Raw genomic sequence first — 18,920 nt, 5'->3', positions numbered from 1 at the left:
AAAATGGTAGAAAAAATTTGCCTGCCAGAGGTTTTCTCTTTCAAGTTAAACAAAAAGAGCATGTCAACCAAATAATCATTAGCCCAAACTAAGAAAAGTGGCGCAACCCAATGTCATAAGTCTCAAAAATTAGGAGCAAGACAGCGGATTCTGAAGCTCAGCCGGGAGGAATGGTAAAGCATGATAAGCCTGCTAGCCCTGTTTGTGTTCCTAAGGTATAGTACTATCCAGTTGGTTAAAATGCTGAGAATTATTGCTAATATCCTTAAATATGAAAAGAAACTTAGTAGATATTCTTTACCCACTGAAAACTGAAGAGTAGTGGAAATGGCTATAGGAGAAAAAAAACATGTAGCAGAAACAGACAATAGGACTGAGAACCAAAAGAGAAGTCACCAGGAGCACATGGGTTCCCCACCATTGCCTTGGGATGTTCTCTTTAACCAGGCAGGGTGAATTCTGGAATAGGACCACAGTCCAGATAGCTAAATGAAGTTTACACATAGTCTTGACAGAGTTTTTTATATTTCCCCTCCATTTCCTTTACATATTCTGCCGTCTTTGAAGCTACAGAAGAAAGGTACATAGAGCTTGAAATATTACACAGTTAAACTATAGATAATTCTGGGTGGCAAGAAGTCATTGAAACTGTATCTGAACAATTAGAAACTCTGGTCAGAGAAAGCCTGAGTGTAAGCAAGGTAAGAGGGAATGACATGGCAATATAAATGGAAAGTAAGAGAATAATAAAGTTCAAAATAAAAAAAGGAAAAAGCTTAGAAAAATCAAAGAATTTGATCTAGAGGAAAAGCAAAAGAACAGAAAATTTCCCCTGAGCTACATTCTATAGCTCAATTTGCATTATTGATTAACTTAAAAATTGAATTAATGCCATAAGAACTTAAAAAAATATATATCTGAAAGGAAAAGGGCAATTGTAGACTAAAGGCAAAAGAAAAAAAATGGAGAGCCAAAACATAACTAATTTGAAATAATTAGCAACAACAGGGGGTGGAGAAGATATGGCTAAAAACTGAAATATTGCCAGAGGGAAAGTGCTGGAGATCATCACAGTGAATGCTGATGAAAAAGTCAGAGATTAAATTCGTCATAGAGAAACTGAGATTTAAGGAGGGCAGATGGTATAATTAGATCCCTGAAAGAGAAAAACTAAGTACTTCAACAAAAAAAATTACTCAAAAGTATCAAACCGGAAATTTTTTCTAATATTAAGAACTGACTCTGAAGTTTGAATGAGCAAGTTAAATTGTAAGAAAATTACATTGTGTGTTCAACGCTGAGATGTTTATTGATCAAGTCATTGGACTTCAAGGATTAAAATAATATTCTTAAGGTATATAGGCAAAATTTACATCATTCATCACCTATGAGGTAGACTGCTGGCATTGTACAATCTCATGACACAAAGCAATGTCTATAAAATTGAGCATAAAATAAAGTGGGACAAGAATTATCTGCAACCATAATGTAACCCAAATGTAAAGAACACAAGCAGACATTCACAGATAAGAACAAACTTTGGTAATATAACACAAATGAGCTCTTTTTAAAAAAGTTGTTACTGTATAATAACTTAATATAATACAGGTGAGCTTTTTTTTTAAAAAAATGTCGTTACCATACAATAACTTAACTGTACATTTTAAAATAAAGAGTGTAACTGGATTGTCTGTAACTCAAAGGATAAATCTTGAGGGCATGGATACCCCATTCCCCATGATGTGCTTACTTCACACTGCATGACTGTATCAAAACATCTCATGTATGCCGTAAATATATACACCTATATTATTTACATCATGATTATGTACTCATAAAAATTTTAAAAAGTCCTGGGTAAACTAGCTTATTCTTAACTTGATAAATCTATTTATACCTCCCCCCCCCCACAAATTAAGACATTACAATAAAATCCAAGTATTTAAAAGATGAAATAAAGTTACTCATAAATGAACAGTGGCAGCATTTAAATATACAACAAATACATGGTACTCATTCTAATTATAGAACAAAGTATACGTGTGTCAGAGGTCCCCAAAGCACTCTCAATCTGCATCATTCTCTAGAAGGACTCATAGGACCCAGAAGCGAGTGTATTTATGAGTATGGTTTATGAGTATGAGCAAAAGTTGCAGGATAACATCAGCAAAGGACAAAGGCACGTGGGGGCAAAGTCTAGAGGAAACCAGGCACAGGTTTCCAAGAGTCCTCTCCCAGTTGAATCACAAAGGATGTGCCTAATTTCTCCAGCAATGATGTGTGGCAACACACCCAAAGTATGGCCAACCAGGGTTTTTACTGGGAGTCAGTCACACAGGCATACAAAGCTTACTTCACTGACTTAGTTACCAAGGCTCCAGACCTCCAGAGGGAAAGCAAGTGTTCATCATAAATTATATTCTTAGCACAAACTATCTAGACCAACTGATACTGTCTGACTCAAGGCCCTAGGCTTGCAAAAACATTAACATTAATCAGAATTCCCATGAGCTTAATACACAGGAGCTGGTGAAGGACCAGTCATACAAATAGGCCTTTCTTGGGAATGCACAATTTGATCAACCCAGATCTTTTCAGTTAACATTTTCTAATACAATATGTGGTAAAAAAAAAAAAATAGCAAAAAATCTCATAGATGAAGGAGAAAATGTGAACAATAATGTTCTCATTTTTCATAGGAAGAAGGCAGTTTTACTGAGTAAATCTGCAGGAGAGAGTTCAAATCATAACACCAGGCTGGGCATGGTGGCTCACACCTGTGTGATCCCAGTACTTTGGGAGGCTGAGGTGGGTGGGTCACCTGAGAAGTCAGGAGTTCGAAATCAGCATGGCCCACATGGGAAACCTCATCTCTACTAAAAATACAAAATTATCCAGGTGTGGTGGTCTGTGCCTGTAGTTCCAGCTACTCAGGAGGCTGAGGCTTGAGAATTGCTTGCACCTGGGAGGTGGAGGTTGCAGTGAGCCAAGATGGCACCACTGTACTCCAGCCTGGGTGACAGAGTGACAGAGCAAGACTCTGTCTCAAACAAAAACACCAGAAATAAATAATAACACTAATCTTTTTTATGTTTTTAATAATATATTTTGCAAATTTTAGTGAGTTATCTTGGAATGTAATACCTCCTAAAAATAGTTGAAATTCAGTTGTTTCTTTTGCCAATGTCATGTAATATTAAAGTTTACTTTAATTAAAATAGCACATATAGAGTTTATTAAATATTTTGTCTATTCTTCTATTTATGTGTGTATGCTTAGAAAAATACCTAGAAATATGCCTCTCTACTGTTAATGGTGGTGGCGTGATTTAAAAAGCTTAATTTTTTTTCTTTATGCATGTCTACATCTCTTTATATTTTAAAATGGTGGCATGTACTATTTAAAAAAAAATAAAATCTCTGCCTGGATGAAGCACCTCACATCTGTAATCCCAGAAATTTGGGATGCCAAGGTGGGAGAATCACTTGAGCCCAGATGTTAGAGACCAGCCTTGGCAACATGGTGAAACTCTGTCTTTAGAAAAAAAAAGTAGCCGGGTGTGGTGGCTCACACCTGTAATCCCAGCAATTTGGGAGACCGAGGTGGGTAGATCATGAGGTCAAGTGATCGAGACCATCCTGGCCAACATGGTGAAACCCCGTCTCTACTAAAAATACAAAAATTAGCTGGGCGTGGTGGCGTGTGCCTGTAGTCCCAGCTACTCAGGAGGCTGAGGCAGGAGAATTGCTTGAACCCAGGAGGCGGAGGTTGCAGTGAGTCGATATTGCACCACTGCACTCCAGCCTGGCGATGGACCAAGATTCTGTCTTTAAAAAAATAAAAATAAAAATAAATAGCCAGGTATTGTGGTGCGTCCTGTAGTCCTAGCTACTTGGGAGGCTGAGGTGAGAGGATTGTTTGAGCCTAGGAATTCAAGGTTAATTTGATATTTGAATTTTCTTTGGAAGGGGAGGAGAATAATGAAAGACTGAGGAAATCATAACTCTCTAAGACAAGTTTAACATAGACTGGGAAGAGTGGCTTTTATTTTGAAGGGAGTTTAATTGTTGTATACGGAAAAGAAACGTAAATACTATGATTTTCTTTCTCCCTGGATTGCTTCTTTAACACAATAATTTTACAGAAACATTTTCCCATACTAAGTTTTATGATATTGCTCAATATTCCAGTACCAATCCCTTCCTTTATTTGGAGGAGCCTCTCAATACCAGTGGGAAGGTTTCTTTCCCCTTACTCGCCAGAGAATGGAAATTTAGAGAGAAGTCATTGATTATTGAGATTGAAAAGCAATCAGACAATAAGTAAACAGTCAGACAGTAAAGACAAAAATCAGTACTAAAATGTGTTTTAAAATGACACATGATTAAATAAAATTACTTATATCCTCTAGAAGTAGTTTCTTCTCTGTGAAACAATAATTTAGCTGGTAAAAATTATTAACACACACACACACGCACACACACACACACTCTTAAAAGAAACTAAGACACACATTTAAAAAATTGTCATAAGGACACACAGCAAATGGAAAAGCATTTATTCAAGACATTTATTAACTATTAGTTAGAAAAATGGAAGATGTGACACTTAAACCGTAACCTGCTCCCATCCCCTACCCCACCTCTGTTCCTTGTTTTGGAAGCCAAGAGGGCAAGTGCTTCCTAACCTGCCAGTTACCAGTCTAGGATTGCAGTCTAACCCCAGAAGGGGCAGGCTACTGGTGCCTCTCATCTTCCCCAGATTGGAGAATACTGTTGCAGAAGCAGTGTTCTGGGAAGGCATAGCCAAGAACATTGGGCTCACTTCTTTTATCCATCCCCCATTTATAAGGTATAAGCTCTCTCCCAATTGTGGCAGACCAATAATAATGAGTATCCAATTGCCTCTTCCTCAGCTTGCTCATAAGGCAGAGGTTTCATGCTGGGAAGGGCAAGCTGAAAAGACCAGAGTCTACCATCTTCTTCCGCTTTCCACATACAATGGTAGTGTCACTCAGGTGGTAGTAGGCCACTATTTGTGCAACCAACTGGGCTTTAATGGCACATAAGTTTTGCTCAGAGAAAGATGCAGACTGTAACAATAAGAGTTTTACACTGCCTGGAGTCACTGGCTATCTGGAACAGAAGTTAGAGAAGTTTATGGCAAATGGTTTTCTTAAACAATGGAGATTTTAATGGTGAGCAGTTTATAGGGAGCAGGCAGCTCTATGATACCAGTAGCAATGAGCAAACTGGTAAAGCAGCCAAGAGTCAAGTAGAGAGAATCAGGGAATGAGAAAACTCTGAAGGGCCCTCTGGGAATCACATATCTTGAAAGTTGTACATATTTGCCAGGCTCCCGCACTAAGAGGTAATTAGAGTAAGACACAGGTCATATTTGAAAGCATTCTCAAGCCATACACAGATACACATCCAGGAGGAAGAGTCGTACTGGTTCAGAAGGCTTAAGCATGATCTCTCAACCAACACTGGCTGAACAATAAGCTGCTCTTACCCAGATGCTATTCCTAGGAAAACACGCTTAAAAATAAAGTCATTCATTCTTGGTGGTCTGGAAGACTTTCTGAAGGCTGAAACTGCTCAAGAGTTATGGGAGGATAATTTCTAAGCTGTCAGTCCTTGGCTGAACATGAGGCAAGATCATAAACTTCTTTTTTTTTCCCATTTATTTATTTTATTGCATTTTAGGTTTTGGGGTACATGTGAAGAACATGCAAAATTGTTGCATAGGAACACACATGGCAGTGTGATTTGCTGCCTTCCTCCACATCACCTACATCTGGCATTTCTCCCCTTGCTATCTCTCCCCAGCTTCCCACCCCCCCCCGCCCCTCCCCCTTTTTCCCCCCAACTGACCCCAGTGTGTAGTGCTCCCCTCCCTGTGTCCATGTGTTCTCATTGTTCAACACCCGCCTATGAGTGAGAACATGCGGTGTTTGATCTTCTGCTCTTCTGTCAGTTTGCTGAGAATGATGGTTTTCAGGTTCATCCATGTCCCTACAAAGGACCCTAACTCATCGTTTTTGATGGCTGCATAATATTCCATGGTGTATATGTGCCACATTTTCCCTATCCAGTCTATCATCGATGGGCATTTGGGTTGGTTCCAGGTCTTTGCTATTGTAAACAGTGCTGCAATGAACATTCGTGTGCACATGTCCTTATAGTAGAATAATTTGTAAATTTGTAATCCTTTGGATATATACCCAGTAATGGGATTGCTGGGTCAAATGGAAACTTCTTAAAAGTAGTTTCCAAGTCACACATATCCAACAGACAAAGGGCAAAAATCTAACTGACCCAGTTTAAGTACAATATTTGATCAGTAAGTTACTTATACTGATACAGGGGTAGCACTCACAGAAAGGCAAGCCAAAAGATAAAAACAGGGGAAACTTTCTTAGCAGGGGGATCAGAGCCATCTACTGAGAAAATCAGAATTATCTCTATCAAATCACTGAGTAAATGAACATATGAACAAACAAACAATTAGATATAAACGTAGGGGTAAGAGGGTTGGTGTCCAGACTTGTTACAATGCATTATCTAAAATGTCCAGTTTTCAACAAAAAATTATGAGAATGCAAATAAACAGGAAGTGTGACCCATACACAGAATGCAGGCAATAGAAACTGCCTTTGAGCAGGCTCATATATTAGACTTAAAGAAAGCAAATTACTATTATAAATATGTTCAAATAACTAAAGGAAATTATGCTTCAAGGAAAATGAGAGTGATTCATCAAATAGATAATAAAATAAAAATTTTAATATATATTGTATATATATTCATCTATCTATCTTCCAATAGAAATTTTATAGTTGAGAAGTACAACAACCTAAATGAAAAATTCACTAGATGAGCTCAATGGTAGATTAGAGTTGGCAGAAGATAGAATAATTGTATTAGTCTGGTCTCACACTGCTGATAAAGACATACCCAAGACAGGGTAATTTATAAAGAAAACAAGATTTAATGGACTCACAGTTCCGCGTGACTGGAGATGCCTCACAATCATGGTGGAAGGTGAAAGGCACGTCTTACATGGTGGCAGACAAGAGAGAAAATGAGAGCCAAGCAAAAGGGTTTCCTCTTATAAAACCATCAGGGCTGTGAGACTTATTCATTATGATGGGAACAGTATGGGAGAAACTGCCCTCATGATTCAGTTATCTCCCACCATGTCCCTCCCACAAGACATGGGAATTATGAGAGCTACAATTCAAGATTCACAGCCAAACTGTATCATTCCACCCCAGCCACTCCCAAATCTTATGTCCTCACATTCCAAAACCAATCATGCCTTCCCAAAGTCACCAAAGTCTGAATTTATTTTGGCATTAACTCAAAAGTCCACAGTCCACAGTCTCATCTGAGACAAGGCAAGTCTCTTCTCCGTTTGAGCCTGTAAAATCAAAAGCAAGTTAATTACTTCCTAAATACAGTAGGAGTACAGGCCTTGGGTAAATACAGCCATTCCAAAGGAGAGAAATTGGCCAAAACAAAGGAGCTACAGGCTCCATTCAAGTCTCAAGCCCAATGAAGTTATTAAATCTTAAATTTCCACAATGATCTCCCTTTACTCCATGTCTCACATCCAGGTAATGCCAATGAAAGAGGTGAGTTCCCATGGCCTTGGGCAGCCTCAACCCTGTGGCTTTAGGGTACAACGCCCCTCCTGGTTGCTTTAATGGGCTGGTTTTGAGTGTGTGTGGCTTTTCTATGTATACGGTGCAAGCTGTCAGTGAATCTACCATTCTGGGGCCTAAAGGACAGTGGTCTTCTCACAGCTCCACTAGGCAGTGCCCCATTGAGGACTCTGTGGGGGGCTCACACCCCATATTTCCCTTCTGCACTGCTCTAGGAGAGGTTTTTCAGGAGAGCTCTGCCCCTGGAGCCTAGACATCCAGGCATTTCCATACATGCTGTGAACTCTACGTGGAGGTTCCCAAACCTCAGTTCTTGACTTCTCTGTACCCACAGGCTCAATATCACATGGAAGCTGCCAAGGCTTGGGGCTTGAACCCTCTGAAGCCACGGCCTGAGCTCTACCTTGGCCCCTTTTAGCCATGGCTAGAGTGCTTGGGGCACAGGGCCCCTTTTAGCCATGGCTAGAGTGGTTGGGACACTAGGCACCACCCTATACTACACACAGCAGGGGGAGTGGGGAGTGGCCTGTCCTGCAAAACCATTATTTCCTCCTAGGCCTCTGGGGAACCTGTGATTGGAGGGACTGCATTAAAGGTCTCTGACATGTCCTGGAAACATTTTCCTCATTGTTTGGTGATTAACATTTGACTTCTTATTACTTATGAAAATTTATGCAGCCAACTTGAATTTCTCCTCAGAAAATGGGTTTTCCTTTTCTTTTGCATTGTCAGGCTGCAACTTTTTTGAACCATTATGTTCTGTTTCTCTTTTAAAACCGAATGCTTTGAATGGCACCCGAGTCACTTCTTGAATGCTTTGCTGCTTAGAAGTTTCTTCCATCAGTTCCCCTAAGTCATCTCCCTCAAGTTCAAAGGTCTACAAATCTCTAGGGCATGGAGCAAAATGCTGCCAGTCTATTTGCTAAAACATAGCAAGAGTCACCTTTACTCCAGTTCCCAAAAAGTTCCTCATTCCATTTGAGACCATCTCAGCCTGAATTTTATTGTCAGCATTTTGGTGAAAACCATTCAACAAGTCTCTGGGAAGTTCCAAACTTTCCCACATTTTTTCTGAGCCCTCTGAATGGTTCTGACTTTTGCCTGTTACCCAGTTCCAAAGTTACTTTCACATTTTCAGGTATCTTTACAGCAGTGCCTCACTCTCAGTAGTACTTTACTGTATTAGTCACTCCATATTCACACTGCTGATAAAGACATACCTGATACTAGGTAATTTATAAAGAAAAAGATGGTTCATGGATTCACAGTTCCATGTGGCTGGGGACACCTCACAATGACAATCATGGTGGAAAGCAAAAGCCATGTCGTACATCGTGGTAGGGAATAGAGAAAATGAGAGCCAGGTGAAAGGGATTTTTCCTTATAAAACCATCAGATCTTGTGAGACTTACTATGATGAGAACAGTATAGGGGAAACTGCCCCCGTGATTCAATTATTTCCCACTGGGTCCCTCCCCCAGTATGTGGGAATTATTGGAACTACAATGCAAGACGAGATTTGGGTGGGGACACAGCCAGACCATATCAATAATTTTCAAACTTGAAAATAGAACAATAGATTATGGAATCTGAATAGAAGAAAGAAAAATTAATGAAAATAAATGAACAAAGTCTTGAAGAAATGTGGGCATCATTAAGTGTACCAACATATGTCTAGTAGGACAACAAAAAGAACGGGAAAGAGAAAGGGATTGAAAAAATATTAAAATAATCATGGGTGAAAACTTTTCAATTTTGATGAAAAATGTTTATTTACACATACAAAAAGCTCAGTGGATTCTGCATAGAATAAACAGAAAAAGATACACATCCAGACACATTATAATAAAAATGTTGAAAGCCAAAGATAAAGAGAACATTTGGAAAGCAACCAGAGGAAAAAAAAACGACTCATCATTTACAGGGGCACTATGGTAAGATTAACAGAGCTGACATCTCTTCAGAAACAAAGGAGGCCAGAGGCAGTGGGGTGACATTCAAAGGGCTGAAAAAAAAGTAACTGTCAATCAAGAATTCTATATCCAGCAAAACTGTGCTTCAAAAATGAAGATAAAATTTACACATTCCTAGATAAACAAAAACAGAAAATTTATTACTAGCACACTTACAAGAACTGCTAAAAAGTCTTCAGGCTGAAAGAGGCAGCAAACAGTAACTTGAATTTACATGAAAAAATAATAAAGAGCTCTAGTAAAGGTAATTATGTTGGTAATGACAAAACACAGTATAATTAAACATTTTTTTCTTAACTAATTCTAAAAGCAGTCACATAAACAGCATCTATAAAATTGTATTGTTATGCCTGTAACATATAGAATTGTAATATATTTGACAATAAAACACGAATGAAGCTCTACTGGAAAAAGGAATTGACAGAAGGTGGTAATTAGAATACACAGGAAGAAGTGAAGAGAGTCAAAGATGATAAATACGCTTTATTTAAAAAGTCTCTATATACTTGAGCTGTCTTTTTTCCTCTTAGCTTCTTAAAAAAAGACATAAGTTGGGTGGGCATGGTGGCTCACGCCTATAAACTCAGAGCTTTGGGAGGCTGAGGGGGGTGGATAACCTGAGGTCAGGAGTTCAAGACCAGCCTGGCCAATGTGGTGAAACCCTATGTCTACTAAAAATACAAAAATTAGCTGGGTTTGGTGGCAGGTGCTTATAATCCCAGCTACTCAGGAGGCTGAGGCAGGAGAATCGCTTGAACCCAGCTCAGGTTTGAGTTGAGATCACACCACTGCACTCCAGCCTGGGCAACAAGAGCGAAACTCCATCTCAAAAAAAAAAAAAAGACATAAGTTTTTATAAAGGAATTATGACAATGTATCATTGGGTTTGTAATATATATAGACATTATGTGAATAAGAGGACAAAAAGATGAAAGGGAGGAGAGCTATCTGTGAGTAAAGCTTCTATGTCTTACTGGAATTGAATTAATATAAAGATGAAGTAGATTCTGGTAAATTAACATGTATATTGTAAGCCCTAGAGCAACCAGTAAGAAAGTATCATGAAAATATAGTTAAAATTATTAAAAGAATTAAAATAGTATGCTTGGAAGTATTCACTTGAGACAAAAGGAGATAAGTAAAAGAGAAAATGGGAACAAGATAGGATAACTATTTCAGGACCATTAGCTGGGTATCCCATGATGTGGTCTCTCAGTACTCAATAATCTGACTGATTTAAGATTGAATAACTTTTCCTTATTAGGCTCATTACCTCCCTAAAATTAATATTCTATTCATGGTTCTCTTTGTGTTTTTAATTTTTGAAAAAATTAATATGAATCCATATAACATTTTATTTTAGTTGATTCTCATATTAAAGTTTCTGCTTCGTCATCCTCCCCTTACCATTAGTTGTTTAACTAAATGCTCACGTGATATTTATTCTCTGATATTACCAATATCGATAAAAAGATGCATTAATTTAATGCATGTTCTGGCCCCACACATATCTAGAGGAACAAAAGCAATCATTGATTTTGAGACGTATTTCAGTGGGATGCATCAAAACAACGATTTCATGGCTCCCTTCGTATCCTAATCTCTCTTAAAGAGGAGTGTGGTTGTGTATAGGGGAAGATGCATAGTGATGATTAATGGTGCTGAGAATTAATTACATAGAGAGCATTAGAGCATTGCATATTTACATAGAGCAATGTGTTTAGAATATGTGTATTATATATGTTTATATAATTTTGTATATTTATAATATATGACTTTAATTAATGGTGTGTTTGTATGTGTGTGCACATACACACCATAGAACTTCTACCATGAAGCCTTATGGATGTGCTTTGGTGCTTGGAAACATGGGTGTGTCCCTTGCATAGATCTATGACAATTTGGCAGGACTGTTAAGTATACAGTGGGGAGAATCAGACTGCCTGCATGCAACTCCCAGCTCTGCCGTTGTTTTTAGTCATGTTATTTGATATCTAGAAAATGTAATAATAATGGCATCATGGTGTTCTTGAAGATTAAATGACTTCTTAATGCGTATAAAGTCCTACAAAGCACCAGATAAATAGTAAGTGCTCAGTTTTAGGTATCATTCTTGATCTTCTTTTGATACTGCTCTTCCAGGAGATAAAAGTTTTGTTTTGTTTTGCTTCACATCTGGATCATGTGTTAGATTTAGATTGTTTCCAATCTAAGAAGAGATCTTCATAATATGTCTCATTGTAATCGTGTTTGCAACTGTCTCACTTTTATCTGTAATCCCTTTACAGTTTGCAAATTGTAATGTGCTGCTATTAGCATGTCGTGAGTGCTACCTGGGAGATTGCTGATTCTCAGGAATATCATAAGTGCATTTATATTACTTTTCATGGATCTTCTGTGTGATATCTACACAGGGTAGGGGCATGAAACAACACAGACTATTTTGGGACCCTTCAATGTGGTCTGCCTGACTCTTGTTTCTCCCTGTTTCAATTCTTTCTTGTATGAGTGTAGGGGTGTTTTTCTCTTTTGTTCACTGTTATGTCTACCACCTAGAAGAGTGCCTGGCAATCAGTAATCACAGAGAAATATATTATAGCATCTCATAATCTAAAACCATTTACTTAACTTTTCAGTAGGTACCCAAGTCCCCTGATTTTATTCTGGTCTCAAACTACCTTATATAACCATTTGTTAAAAATGTATGTCGGATGCTGTAATAGTCCGTTGTCACACTGCTATAAAGAAACACATGAGACTGGGTAATTTATAAAGGAAAGAGGTTTAAGTGACTCACAGTTCTGCATGGCTTAGGAAACCTCAGGAAACTTACAATCATGATGGAAGGAGAAGCTGGCATCTTTTTCTCAAGGCAGCAGGAGAGAAAAGAGCATGCGAAGGAGGAACTGTCAAACACTTATAAAACAACAGATATTGCGAGAACTCATGAGAACAGCAGGGGGGAAACCACCCCCATGATCTAATCATCTCCCACTAGGCCCTCTCTCAACACATGGGGATTATGGGAATTATAATTTGAGATGAGATTTTGGTGTGGACACAGAGCCAAACCATATCGGATGCTTCTGTTAAATTGAATAGTTTGCCTACCGCCTAGAAGAGTGCCTGGCAAGCAGTCATCACAGAGAAATATATCATAGCATCTCATTATCTGAGCATCCTCCTCTTTATTTCCTTTATGTCTATAAAGCTACTACCTGATATACCTGTTGAATATGATGCTATTGCTTCTTTCATTACAAACCCTACCCATCTATCAAGACCAGCTCAGACTCTATCCCATCTATCTTAATCACCTGCATTCTTCAGCTTCCCTCCTCTGAATGTTACCTGTATTGTATGCATTTCCTCTGTCATTTAACCACTTGTATGTCCAATACAATTACTTGTGCATTCTGTATCTCTCTTTAGAACAGGGACCTTGTCTATTTCACCTTTGTATTCCCCATAGTGCATGTAGGCAGCAAATATTTGACAACAGCAAATATTTAATAAAGACCTACTCAGTGACAGATACTGAACCCAATGACAGATTTGCTTTCTAGGAATGTGAGTGATATTCTTCTCCTGTGTTTCCTAAAAATATTTGGCTAGTGATTGTTTAAACACATTTATATGTTGAACATCATAGTGTTTCAAAACAGTCCTTGGACTTGGTATCAGATATACTGAGTCAAATCCAGGGAGGCTATGTGACTTTGGTATGATAACACAGCCCTTTAAGGATCTTGGTTTTCTTGTCTGAAAGTAGGAGTAATAGAATCACACTATAGCATTAATTGAGGTAACATATTGTGGGGAGAGATCTCGAGGGGATCCTAACCAAAGGATTGGTTAGACTGCGGAAGATATCAAATAAAAGTAAGTTTTCAGCCAGGCACAGTGGCTCACACCTGTAATCCCAGCCCTTTGGGAGGCCAAGGTGGGTGGATTGTTTGAGGCCAGGAGTTCAAGACCAGCATGGCCAACATGGCGAAACTCCATCCCTACAAAATATGCAAAAATTAACGGGGAATGGTGGCATGTGCCTATAATCCCAGCTACTCAGGAGGCTGAGGCAGGAGAATTGCTTGAACCAGGGAGGCAGAGGCTGCAGTGAACCAAGATTGTGCCATTGCACTCCAGCCTGAGCAACAGAGTGAGACTCTGTTTCAAAATAATAATGATAATAATAATAATAATAATAATAATAATGACTTTTTGTCTTTCCCTATTTGAATAAAAGTAAAATAGTTTTTCAAGGGTGTCATTAGCTTTATGTTGTCGTTCTAACTCTGCCCCTGTCAGATATTCTTTGAATGGGACAAACAAACTCTCACAATGTCTGGGCATTGGGGATGTTATGATGCCGGACCATGCTGCTACTTTTTCCTGCCTCTAAAAGCTCTCTGGTAAATATCAATTTGTCTGCTGTGGTGGTTATAAACTGCTGCTCTCCTCCTATTCTTCGTGAAATACAGGGGTTCTAAGTTGTGTTTTATGTACTTGTGTTTTATCTATAGCATACAGAATTGCAAACAATGCTATTTGTGGGGTTATTTTCACTTTTTCAAAATATCTTCACATCCATTATTTAATTTGGTACTCTTGACAAAGTCTATGAACTTGGTAGGGAAGGTACCAGTGCCATAATCCCTTTTCAAATGAAGACATAGAGCCTCAGAGTTTAAGTGGTCTGCCCAGGGTCACACAGTTAAAAAGGGGGCAACAAAAAGGGTTCATCAAACACAAGTCACTAGGCTACAAATCTGACACCCTCTCTGCTTAGCTTGAAAGCAAAGGGGTATTTGGGAACTCTAACATCCTTCATCCTAATGATCTTCTCTATTCTTCTTTTGCAGAGGCGTCCATCCTGAGCTATGATGGCAGCATGTACATGAAGATCATCATGCCCATGGTCATGCATACGGAGGCAGAGGACGTGTCCTTCCGCTTCATGTCCCAGCGAGCTTATGGGTTGCTGGTGGCTACAACCTCCAGGGACTCTGCTGATACCCTGCGTCTGGAGCTGGACGGGGGGCGTGTCAAGCTCATGGTTAACTTAGGTATCGTATGAAGTACCCTCTGCCACTCTGTTTGGGCTTGTCTTCCCTTTCTTTTCTGATTTTCATTGGTTTGATTGAATTCTTTGTTTGTTTCTTGAAAGTTAGCTGCTCACCTCTTGTTTAATAGACCAAGGATAAAACCCAACAGCAACAAACACCTTCTCCTTGTTTCTGCATGAGGTTTTGATGTCAATTTCTGGTTTCTGACAATAGTGATTTCTTTATTAGATTATTTGTTTTCTAAGTTTCCTTTCTTGTTTTTTGGAATCGTTTAGCTTTGTGTAAAACACGCTACTTTGGTCCATCTTTTGATCAATCATATTCCCATAAGTCCAACTCCTCGGTCACCACTCAAAACAGTCGAAGCTGCGGGCAGGGACAGGGCAGGAAGTGGAGGCAAAATGTGGATGTGGGGTTGTAGGAAATTAAACTCCGTGGGTCGTGTGAGACATACATTGTTTCTAGCTCCACGGTTACTACTCAAATGGAGAATTCTGGTGGCCTTGATGACACTGATACCTCCTTTCACCTTCTCCTAGTGGGGGACAAGTAGATTGTTGTTCCCTTGGAAAATAATTCCCTAAGTTGAGAGTCTGTGACACTTGGAAGGAAAATGTGGCTCCTGATATGTATACCCATTTTTCTTGACATTCTTAACCATCACTCAGCACCCCTTTGTGCAAAGGTTGTTACCTTGTACTAATACTCACTAATAACTCTCTTCTCCTCACATAATACGTTTCTGTTTTACCTCAGAGTTGAAAAATTACGACTTCAAATTTGTAGCTTTATTGGAATAGGATTTTCCCTTTCATTGTAATTACCCATAACAGAATCTTTAGAAATTTTCCTATTTATGGCCTCATATTCTCTTCTGCTATTGATCTTTACTGAATTCTAATTGATATTCTATAGAGATTGGGGTCTTCTTGGTTTTTGGAAAGAAAAAACCCTCTATTTCTGCTATTTCTAATCAACAGATAGTCAATACCCAGCATTGATAAGATTACTGAGATAGCGGGGTCCAAACTTTCTAAGCTGTTGGATTTATTTGGTTATGTAGGATGTGTTTGGATATAGTGATACCTTATAAAGAGTTGAGTGCAAGGGTTTGTCAGAGCCATGGAGAAGAAATGATGAACGAATGTACCTGATGCAAGATCCTATGCAGGGCTAGATGTCCTGGTGGGAAGGTGGGGTTTTTGAATCCATACCAGTCTTATCTGCTGTTGGGTCAACTGGACATACTTGGAAAATGCCTACACCATAACCTAAAATCTCTGGGACACAAAGGACTGTTTTGAGCAGTGACTTAGTGATGTCTTTTTTTTTCCTTCTAGTTTGCAGCATTTACAACGCTGTGCCCTTTTTCTTGTCCAAATTCATTTGATTTCTCTTGTCAGTGTGTCTCTTGGTTTTTCTTTTGTTTGTGTATGTGTGTGTTTGGTCATTTTATGTTTTTTTACTATTATTATTTTTGCTGGACCTTTTTGTGTGCGTGTGTTCTTGAGTTTCCAATCCTCTCCACCATCAACCATGGTAAATCAAAAGATGGTATTCAACCCTTCAAAGGCCCAAAGCCTGCGGCCCGCATAGCAAACAGCCTTGAGAACACAGCGTACTGAGCAGCCTACAGAGACTGGCATACCCCTGACCCTACTACCTTCCACCCCTGCACCATCCTCCCCACCTTAAATCAATGTAAGAGTGTGTTACCTAAAACCAACAGCCAGCAGCTGATTCTCTGCTTCTCAGAAAAACAACAGAAGAAATAAAAAAAACAGAACCAAATACAACCCCTTGACTAGCTCACTGAAAAAGATGAGGAAGACAATTTTTATCTCTGGATCTATTTCAAAGTCAGAGAGAAACAAACACATGAGAGTGATTCAGCCCTGTGGGATCCTGAGGGAGTGCACACTGTGTCATTAAACAGACATATTTTTCCCCATTAGATGTTGTTTAGTAAAGATGAGAGTGTCAACTTTGACAGGTCTCATATCTTCGGAGGAAAAACTGGGGTCAGCAGGGGTAGAAATAAAAAGGTATTTAGGAAATAGGTATACAGATTCTCACACACACACACACATACACCTTGAGTTAGTCACAGAAAAGGCAAAAAAAAGGCAAATAAGGAAATAGGTATACAGATTCTCATTATCATTCACTCTCTCACACACACATACACACGTACACCTTGAGTTAGTCATAGATCTCATGTGCATTCCTAGAAGCATTATTTTACTTTATTTTGTGACTGAGTTTCACTCTTGTGGCCCAGTCTGGAGTGTAACGGCGCAATCTCTGCTCACCACAGCCTCTGCCTCCCAGGTTCAAGCGATTCTCCTGTCGTAGCCTCCTGAGTAGCTGGGATTACAGGCAGGTGCCACCATCCCAGCTAATTTTGTATTTTTAGTAGAGACGGGGTTTCTCCATGTTGGTCAGGCTGGTCTCGAACTCCTGACCTCAGGTGATCCGCCCACCTCTGCCTCTCAAAGTGCTGGGATTACAGGCATGAGCCACCGCGCCCAGCCAATTTTTGTATTTTAAACTCTAGCCAAAATCTGGGAGATGTGCTTTTCCAATAGACTTTGCTTTTTTTTTTTTTTTTTTTTTTTTTTTGCGTTTATCATCTTTTGTTACAATTCAGTCTACCTGCTGCTGAGTTGAACAATCTCAGTAAAAAGAGAGGTAGCCTGTCCCAAGAGAGTACTGTGCTAGTCCAGAAGCAGTAGTTAATTTTTTTACCCTGAAGGATATGGTTCATCATAATTACAGCTTTCCCTCCAATCTGACATGGAAAACTGAACTTAAACTCTTACACTTGTGTAGATGCAACTCTTCATATCCATGCTTTGTTTAAATGTTTTCCTTCCATCTCCTCCCCAAAATATGCCCCTTTGTAAATATTTTCTTCCTCTGTGCCAGGAATTTATATTTCCTTTTTCTTGGTTGTAGGAGAAAATGTCTCCAAGTAGAGTTTGCCTTCACATGCATTCCACCAAAACTAATTCCAAAGGATCACTTTGCTCCCCCGCTCTGTTCAAGTTGTGTTTTTTCAACTCATGCACTAATAATATTTTAGTTTATTTCAAATTGATCACACATATACACTCATGATGTAAAAGCCTAGCATATATTTATCTGATGTAACATATCTTCCAAATGTCAAGGAGACTAGGGTTTTCCAATGGCTTTGTCTTCTGCAGGGAGCCATATGTGGTGCTCACAGGTATGAGAAACATCGTGTAACACAGCACAATTTTTAAAAAGTTGAGAGGTTGACTATGGATCAACCACATTTTGATCCCTTAGAATTATAAGCTACAACCTTTTATTATTACAGCATATTTAAAGATTTAAAAGACCTTGTCTTATTATAATCTCATGATAATTTTGTGAGATAAATCAATCAAGTCTTTTTGTGCTTACTTTTACAGATGTGTAGCACAGAGAGAAATACAACTTTTCAAAGCTTTCATAAGAAGCTGGAGGCAGAGCTAGAACCCATGTCTCTAAACTGCTAGATCAGCATGGGTTATTTGTTCCCTTCACAGATCAGGACTATGGGTCAGTGATGTGTCAGTCTTAATGACTTCCAACTGTTTTCACGATGGTCACCTTTGAAACATGCACAGAGGGAATCTTCATTTTCCTCAGTGCCCAGTTTGAATTGAGCTGCACAAGAGAAAAGACCGTTGATATAGGAAAAGCCTTTAAAAGATCCTTTGCAGAGTGCCAGGAGCCCTTGTTCAATGGCAGAGACTCCGAGGGAGTGACAGGCAGTTTGCCTAATTGCATTTGAATTCTCCAGATGTTCTCTCTCTGGAAATGTGGACTTGCTCCTACTGTTTATTGTATATATTATTGAAGACACACAGCTCTTAGAAACATTTACCTCTCCCATGCTCAACCCAAAGCTCGCCAATGAGAAATACTTTCTTGGCCAGGAGCAGTGGCTCACACCTGTAATCCCAGCACTTTGTGAGGCTGAGGTGGGTGGATCACAAAATCAGGAGTTTGAGACAAGCCAGGCCAACATGGTGAAACCCTGTCTCTACTACAGTACAAAAATTAGCCTGGCGTGGTGGTGCATACCTGTAATCTCAGCTACTCAGGAGGCTGATTGCTTGAACCCGGGAGGCGGAGGTTGCAGTGAGCCAAGATTGCGCCACCTGCACTCCAGCCTGGGCAATAGAGTGAGACTGTCTC

At 39.2% G+C, this 18,920-nt stretch overlaps 1 protein-coding gene across 16 annotated transcripts in view; it reads left to right on the top strand.

The window, feature by feature from the left end:
- The window catches only part of LOC108304386 (neurexin-3), an 827,297-nt gene that overhangs the window by 633,041 nt on the left and 175,336 nt on the right, over nucleotides 1-18,920 (top strand). For all 16 annotated transcript variants that reach the window (XM_037738482.1, XM_037738485.1, XM_037738483.1 and 13 more), the window contains one exon: nucleotides 14,505-14,708. In XM_037738482.1, the coding sequence (XP_037594410.1) occupies nucleotides 14,505-14,708 (204 nt within the window). The remainder of the gene's footprint in view (nucleotides 1-14,504; nucleotides 14,709-18,920) is intronic.

This window comes from Cebus imitator, unplaced genomic scaffold (assembly GCF_001604975.1).
Source record: "Cebus imitator isolate Cc_AM_T3 unplaced genomic scaffold, Cebus_imitator-1.0 Scaffold54, whole genome shotgun sequence".
In the NCBI taxonomy this organism is placed as follows: Eukaryota; Metazoa; Chordata; class Mammalia; order Primates; family Cebidae; genus Cebus; species Cebus imitator.
The sequence above is the reverse complement of the archived record's forward strand: the minus strand, read 5'-3'. Positions and strand labels throughout refer to the sequence as shown.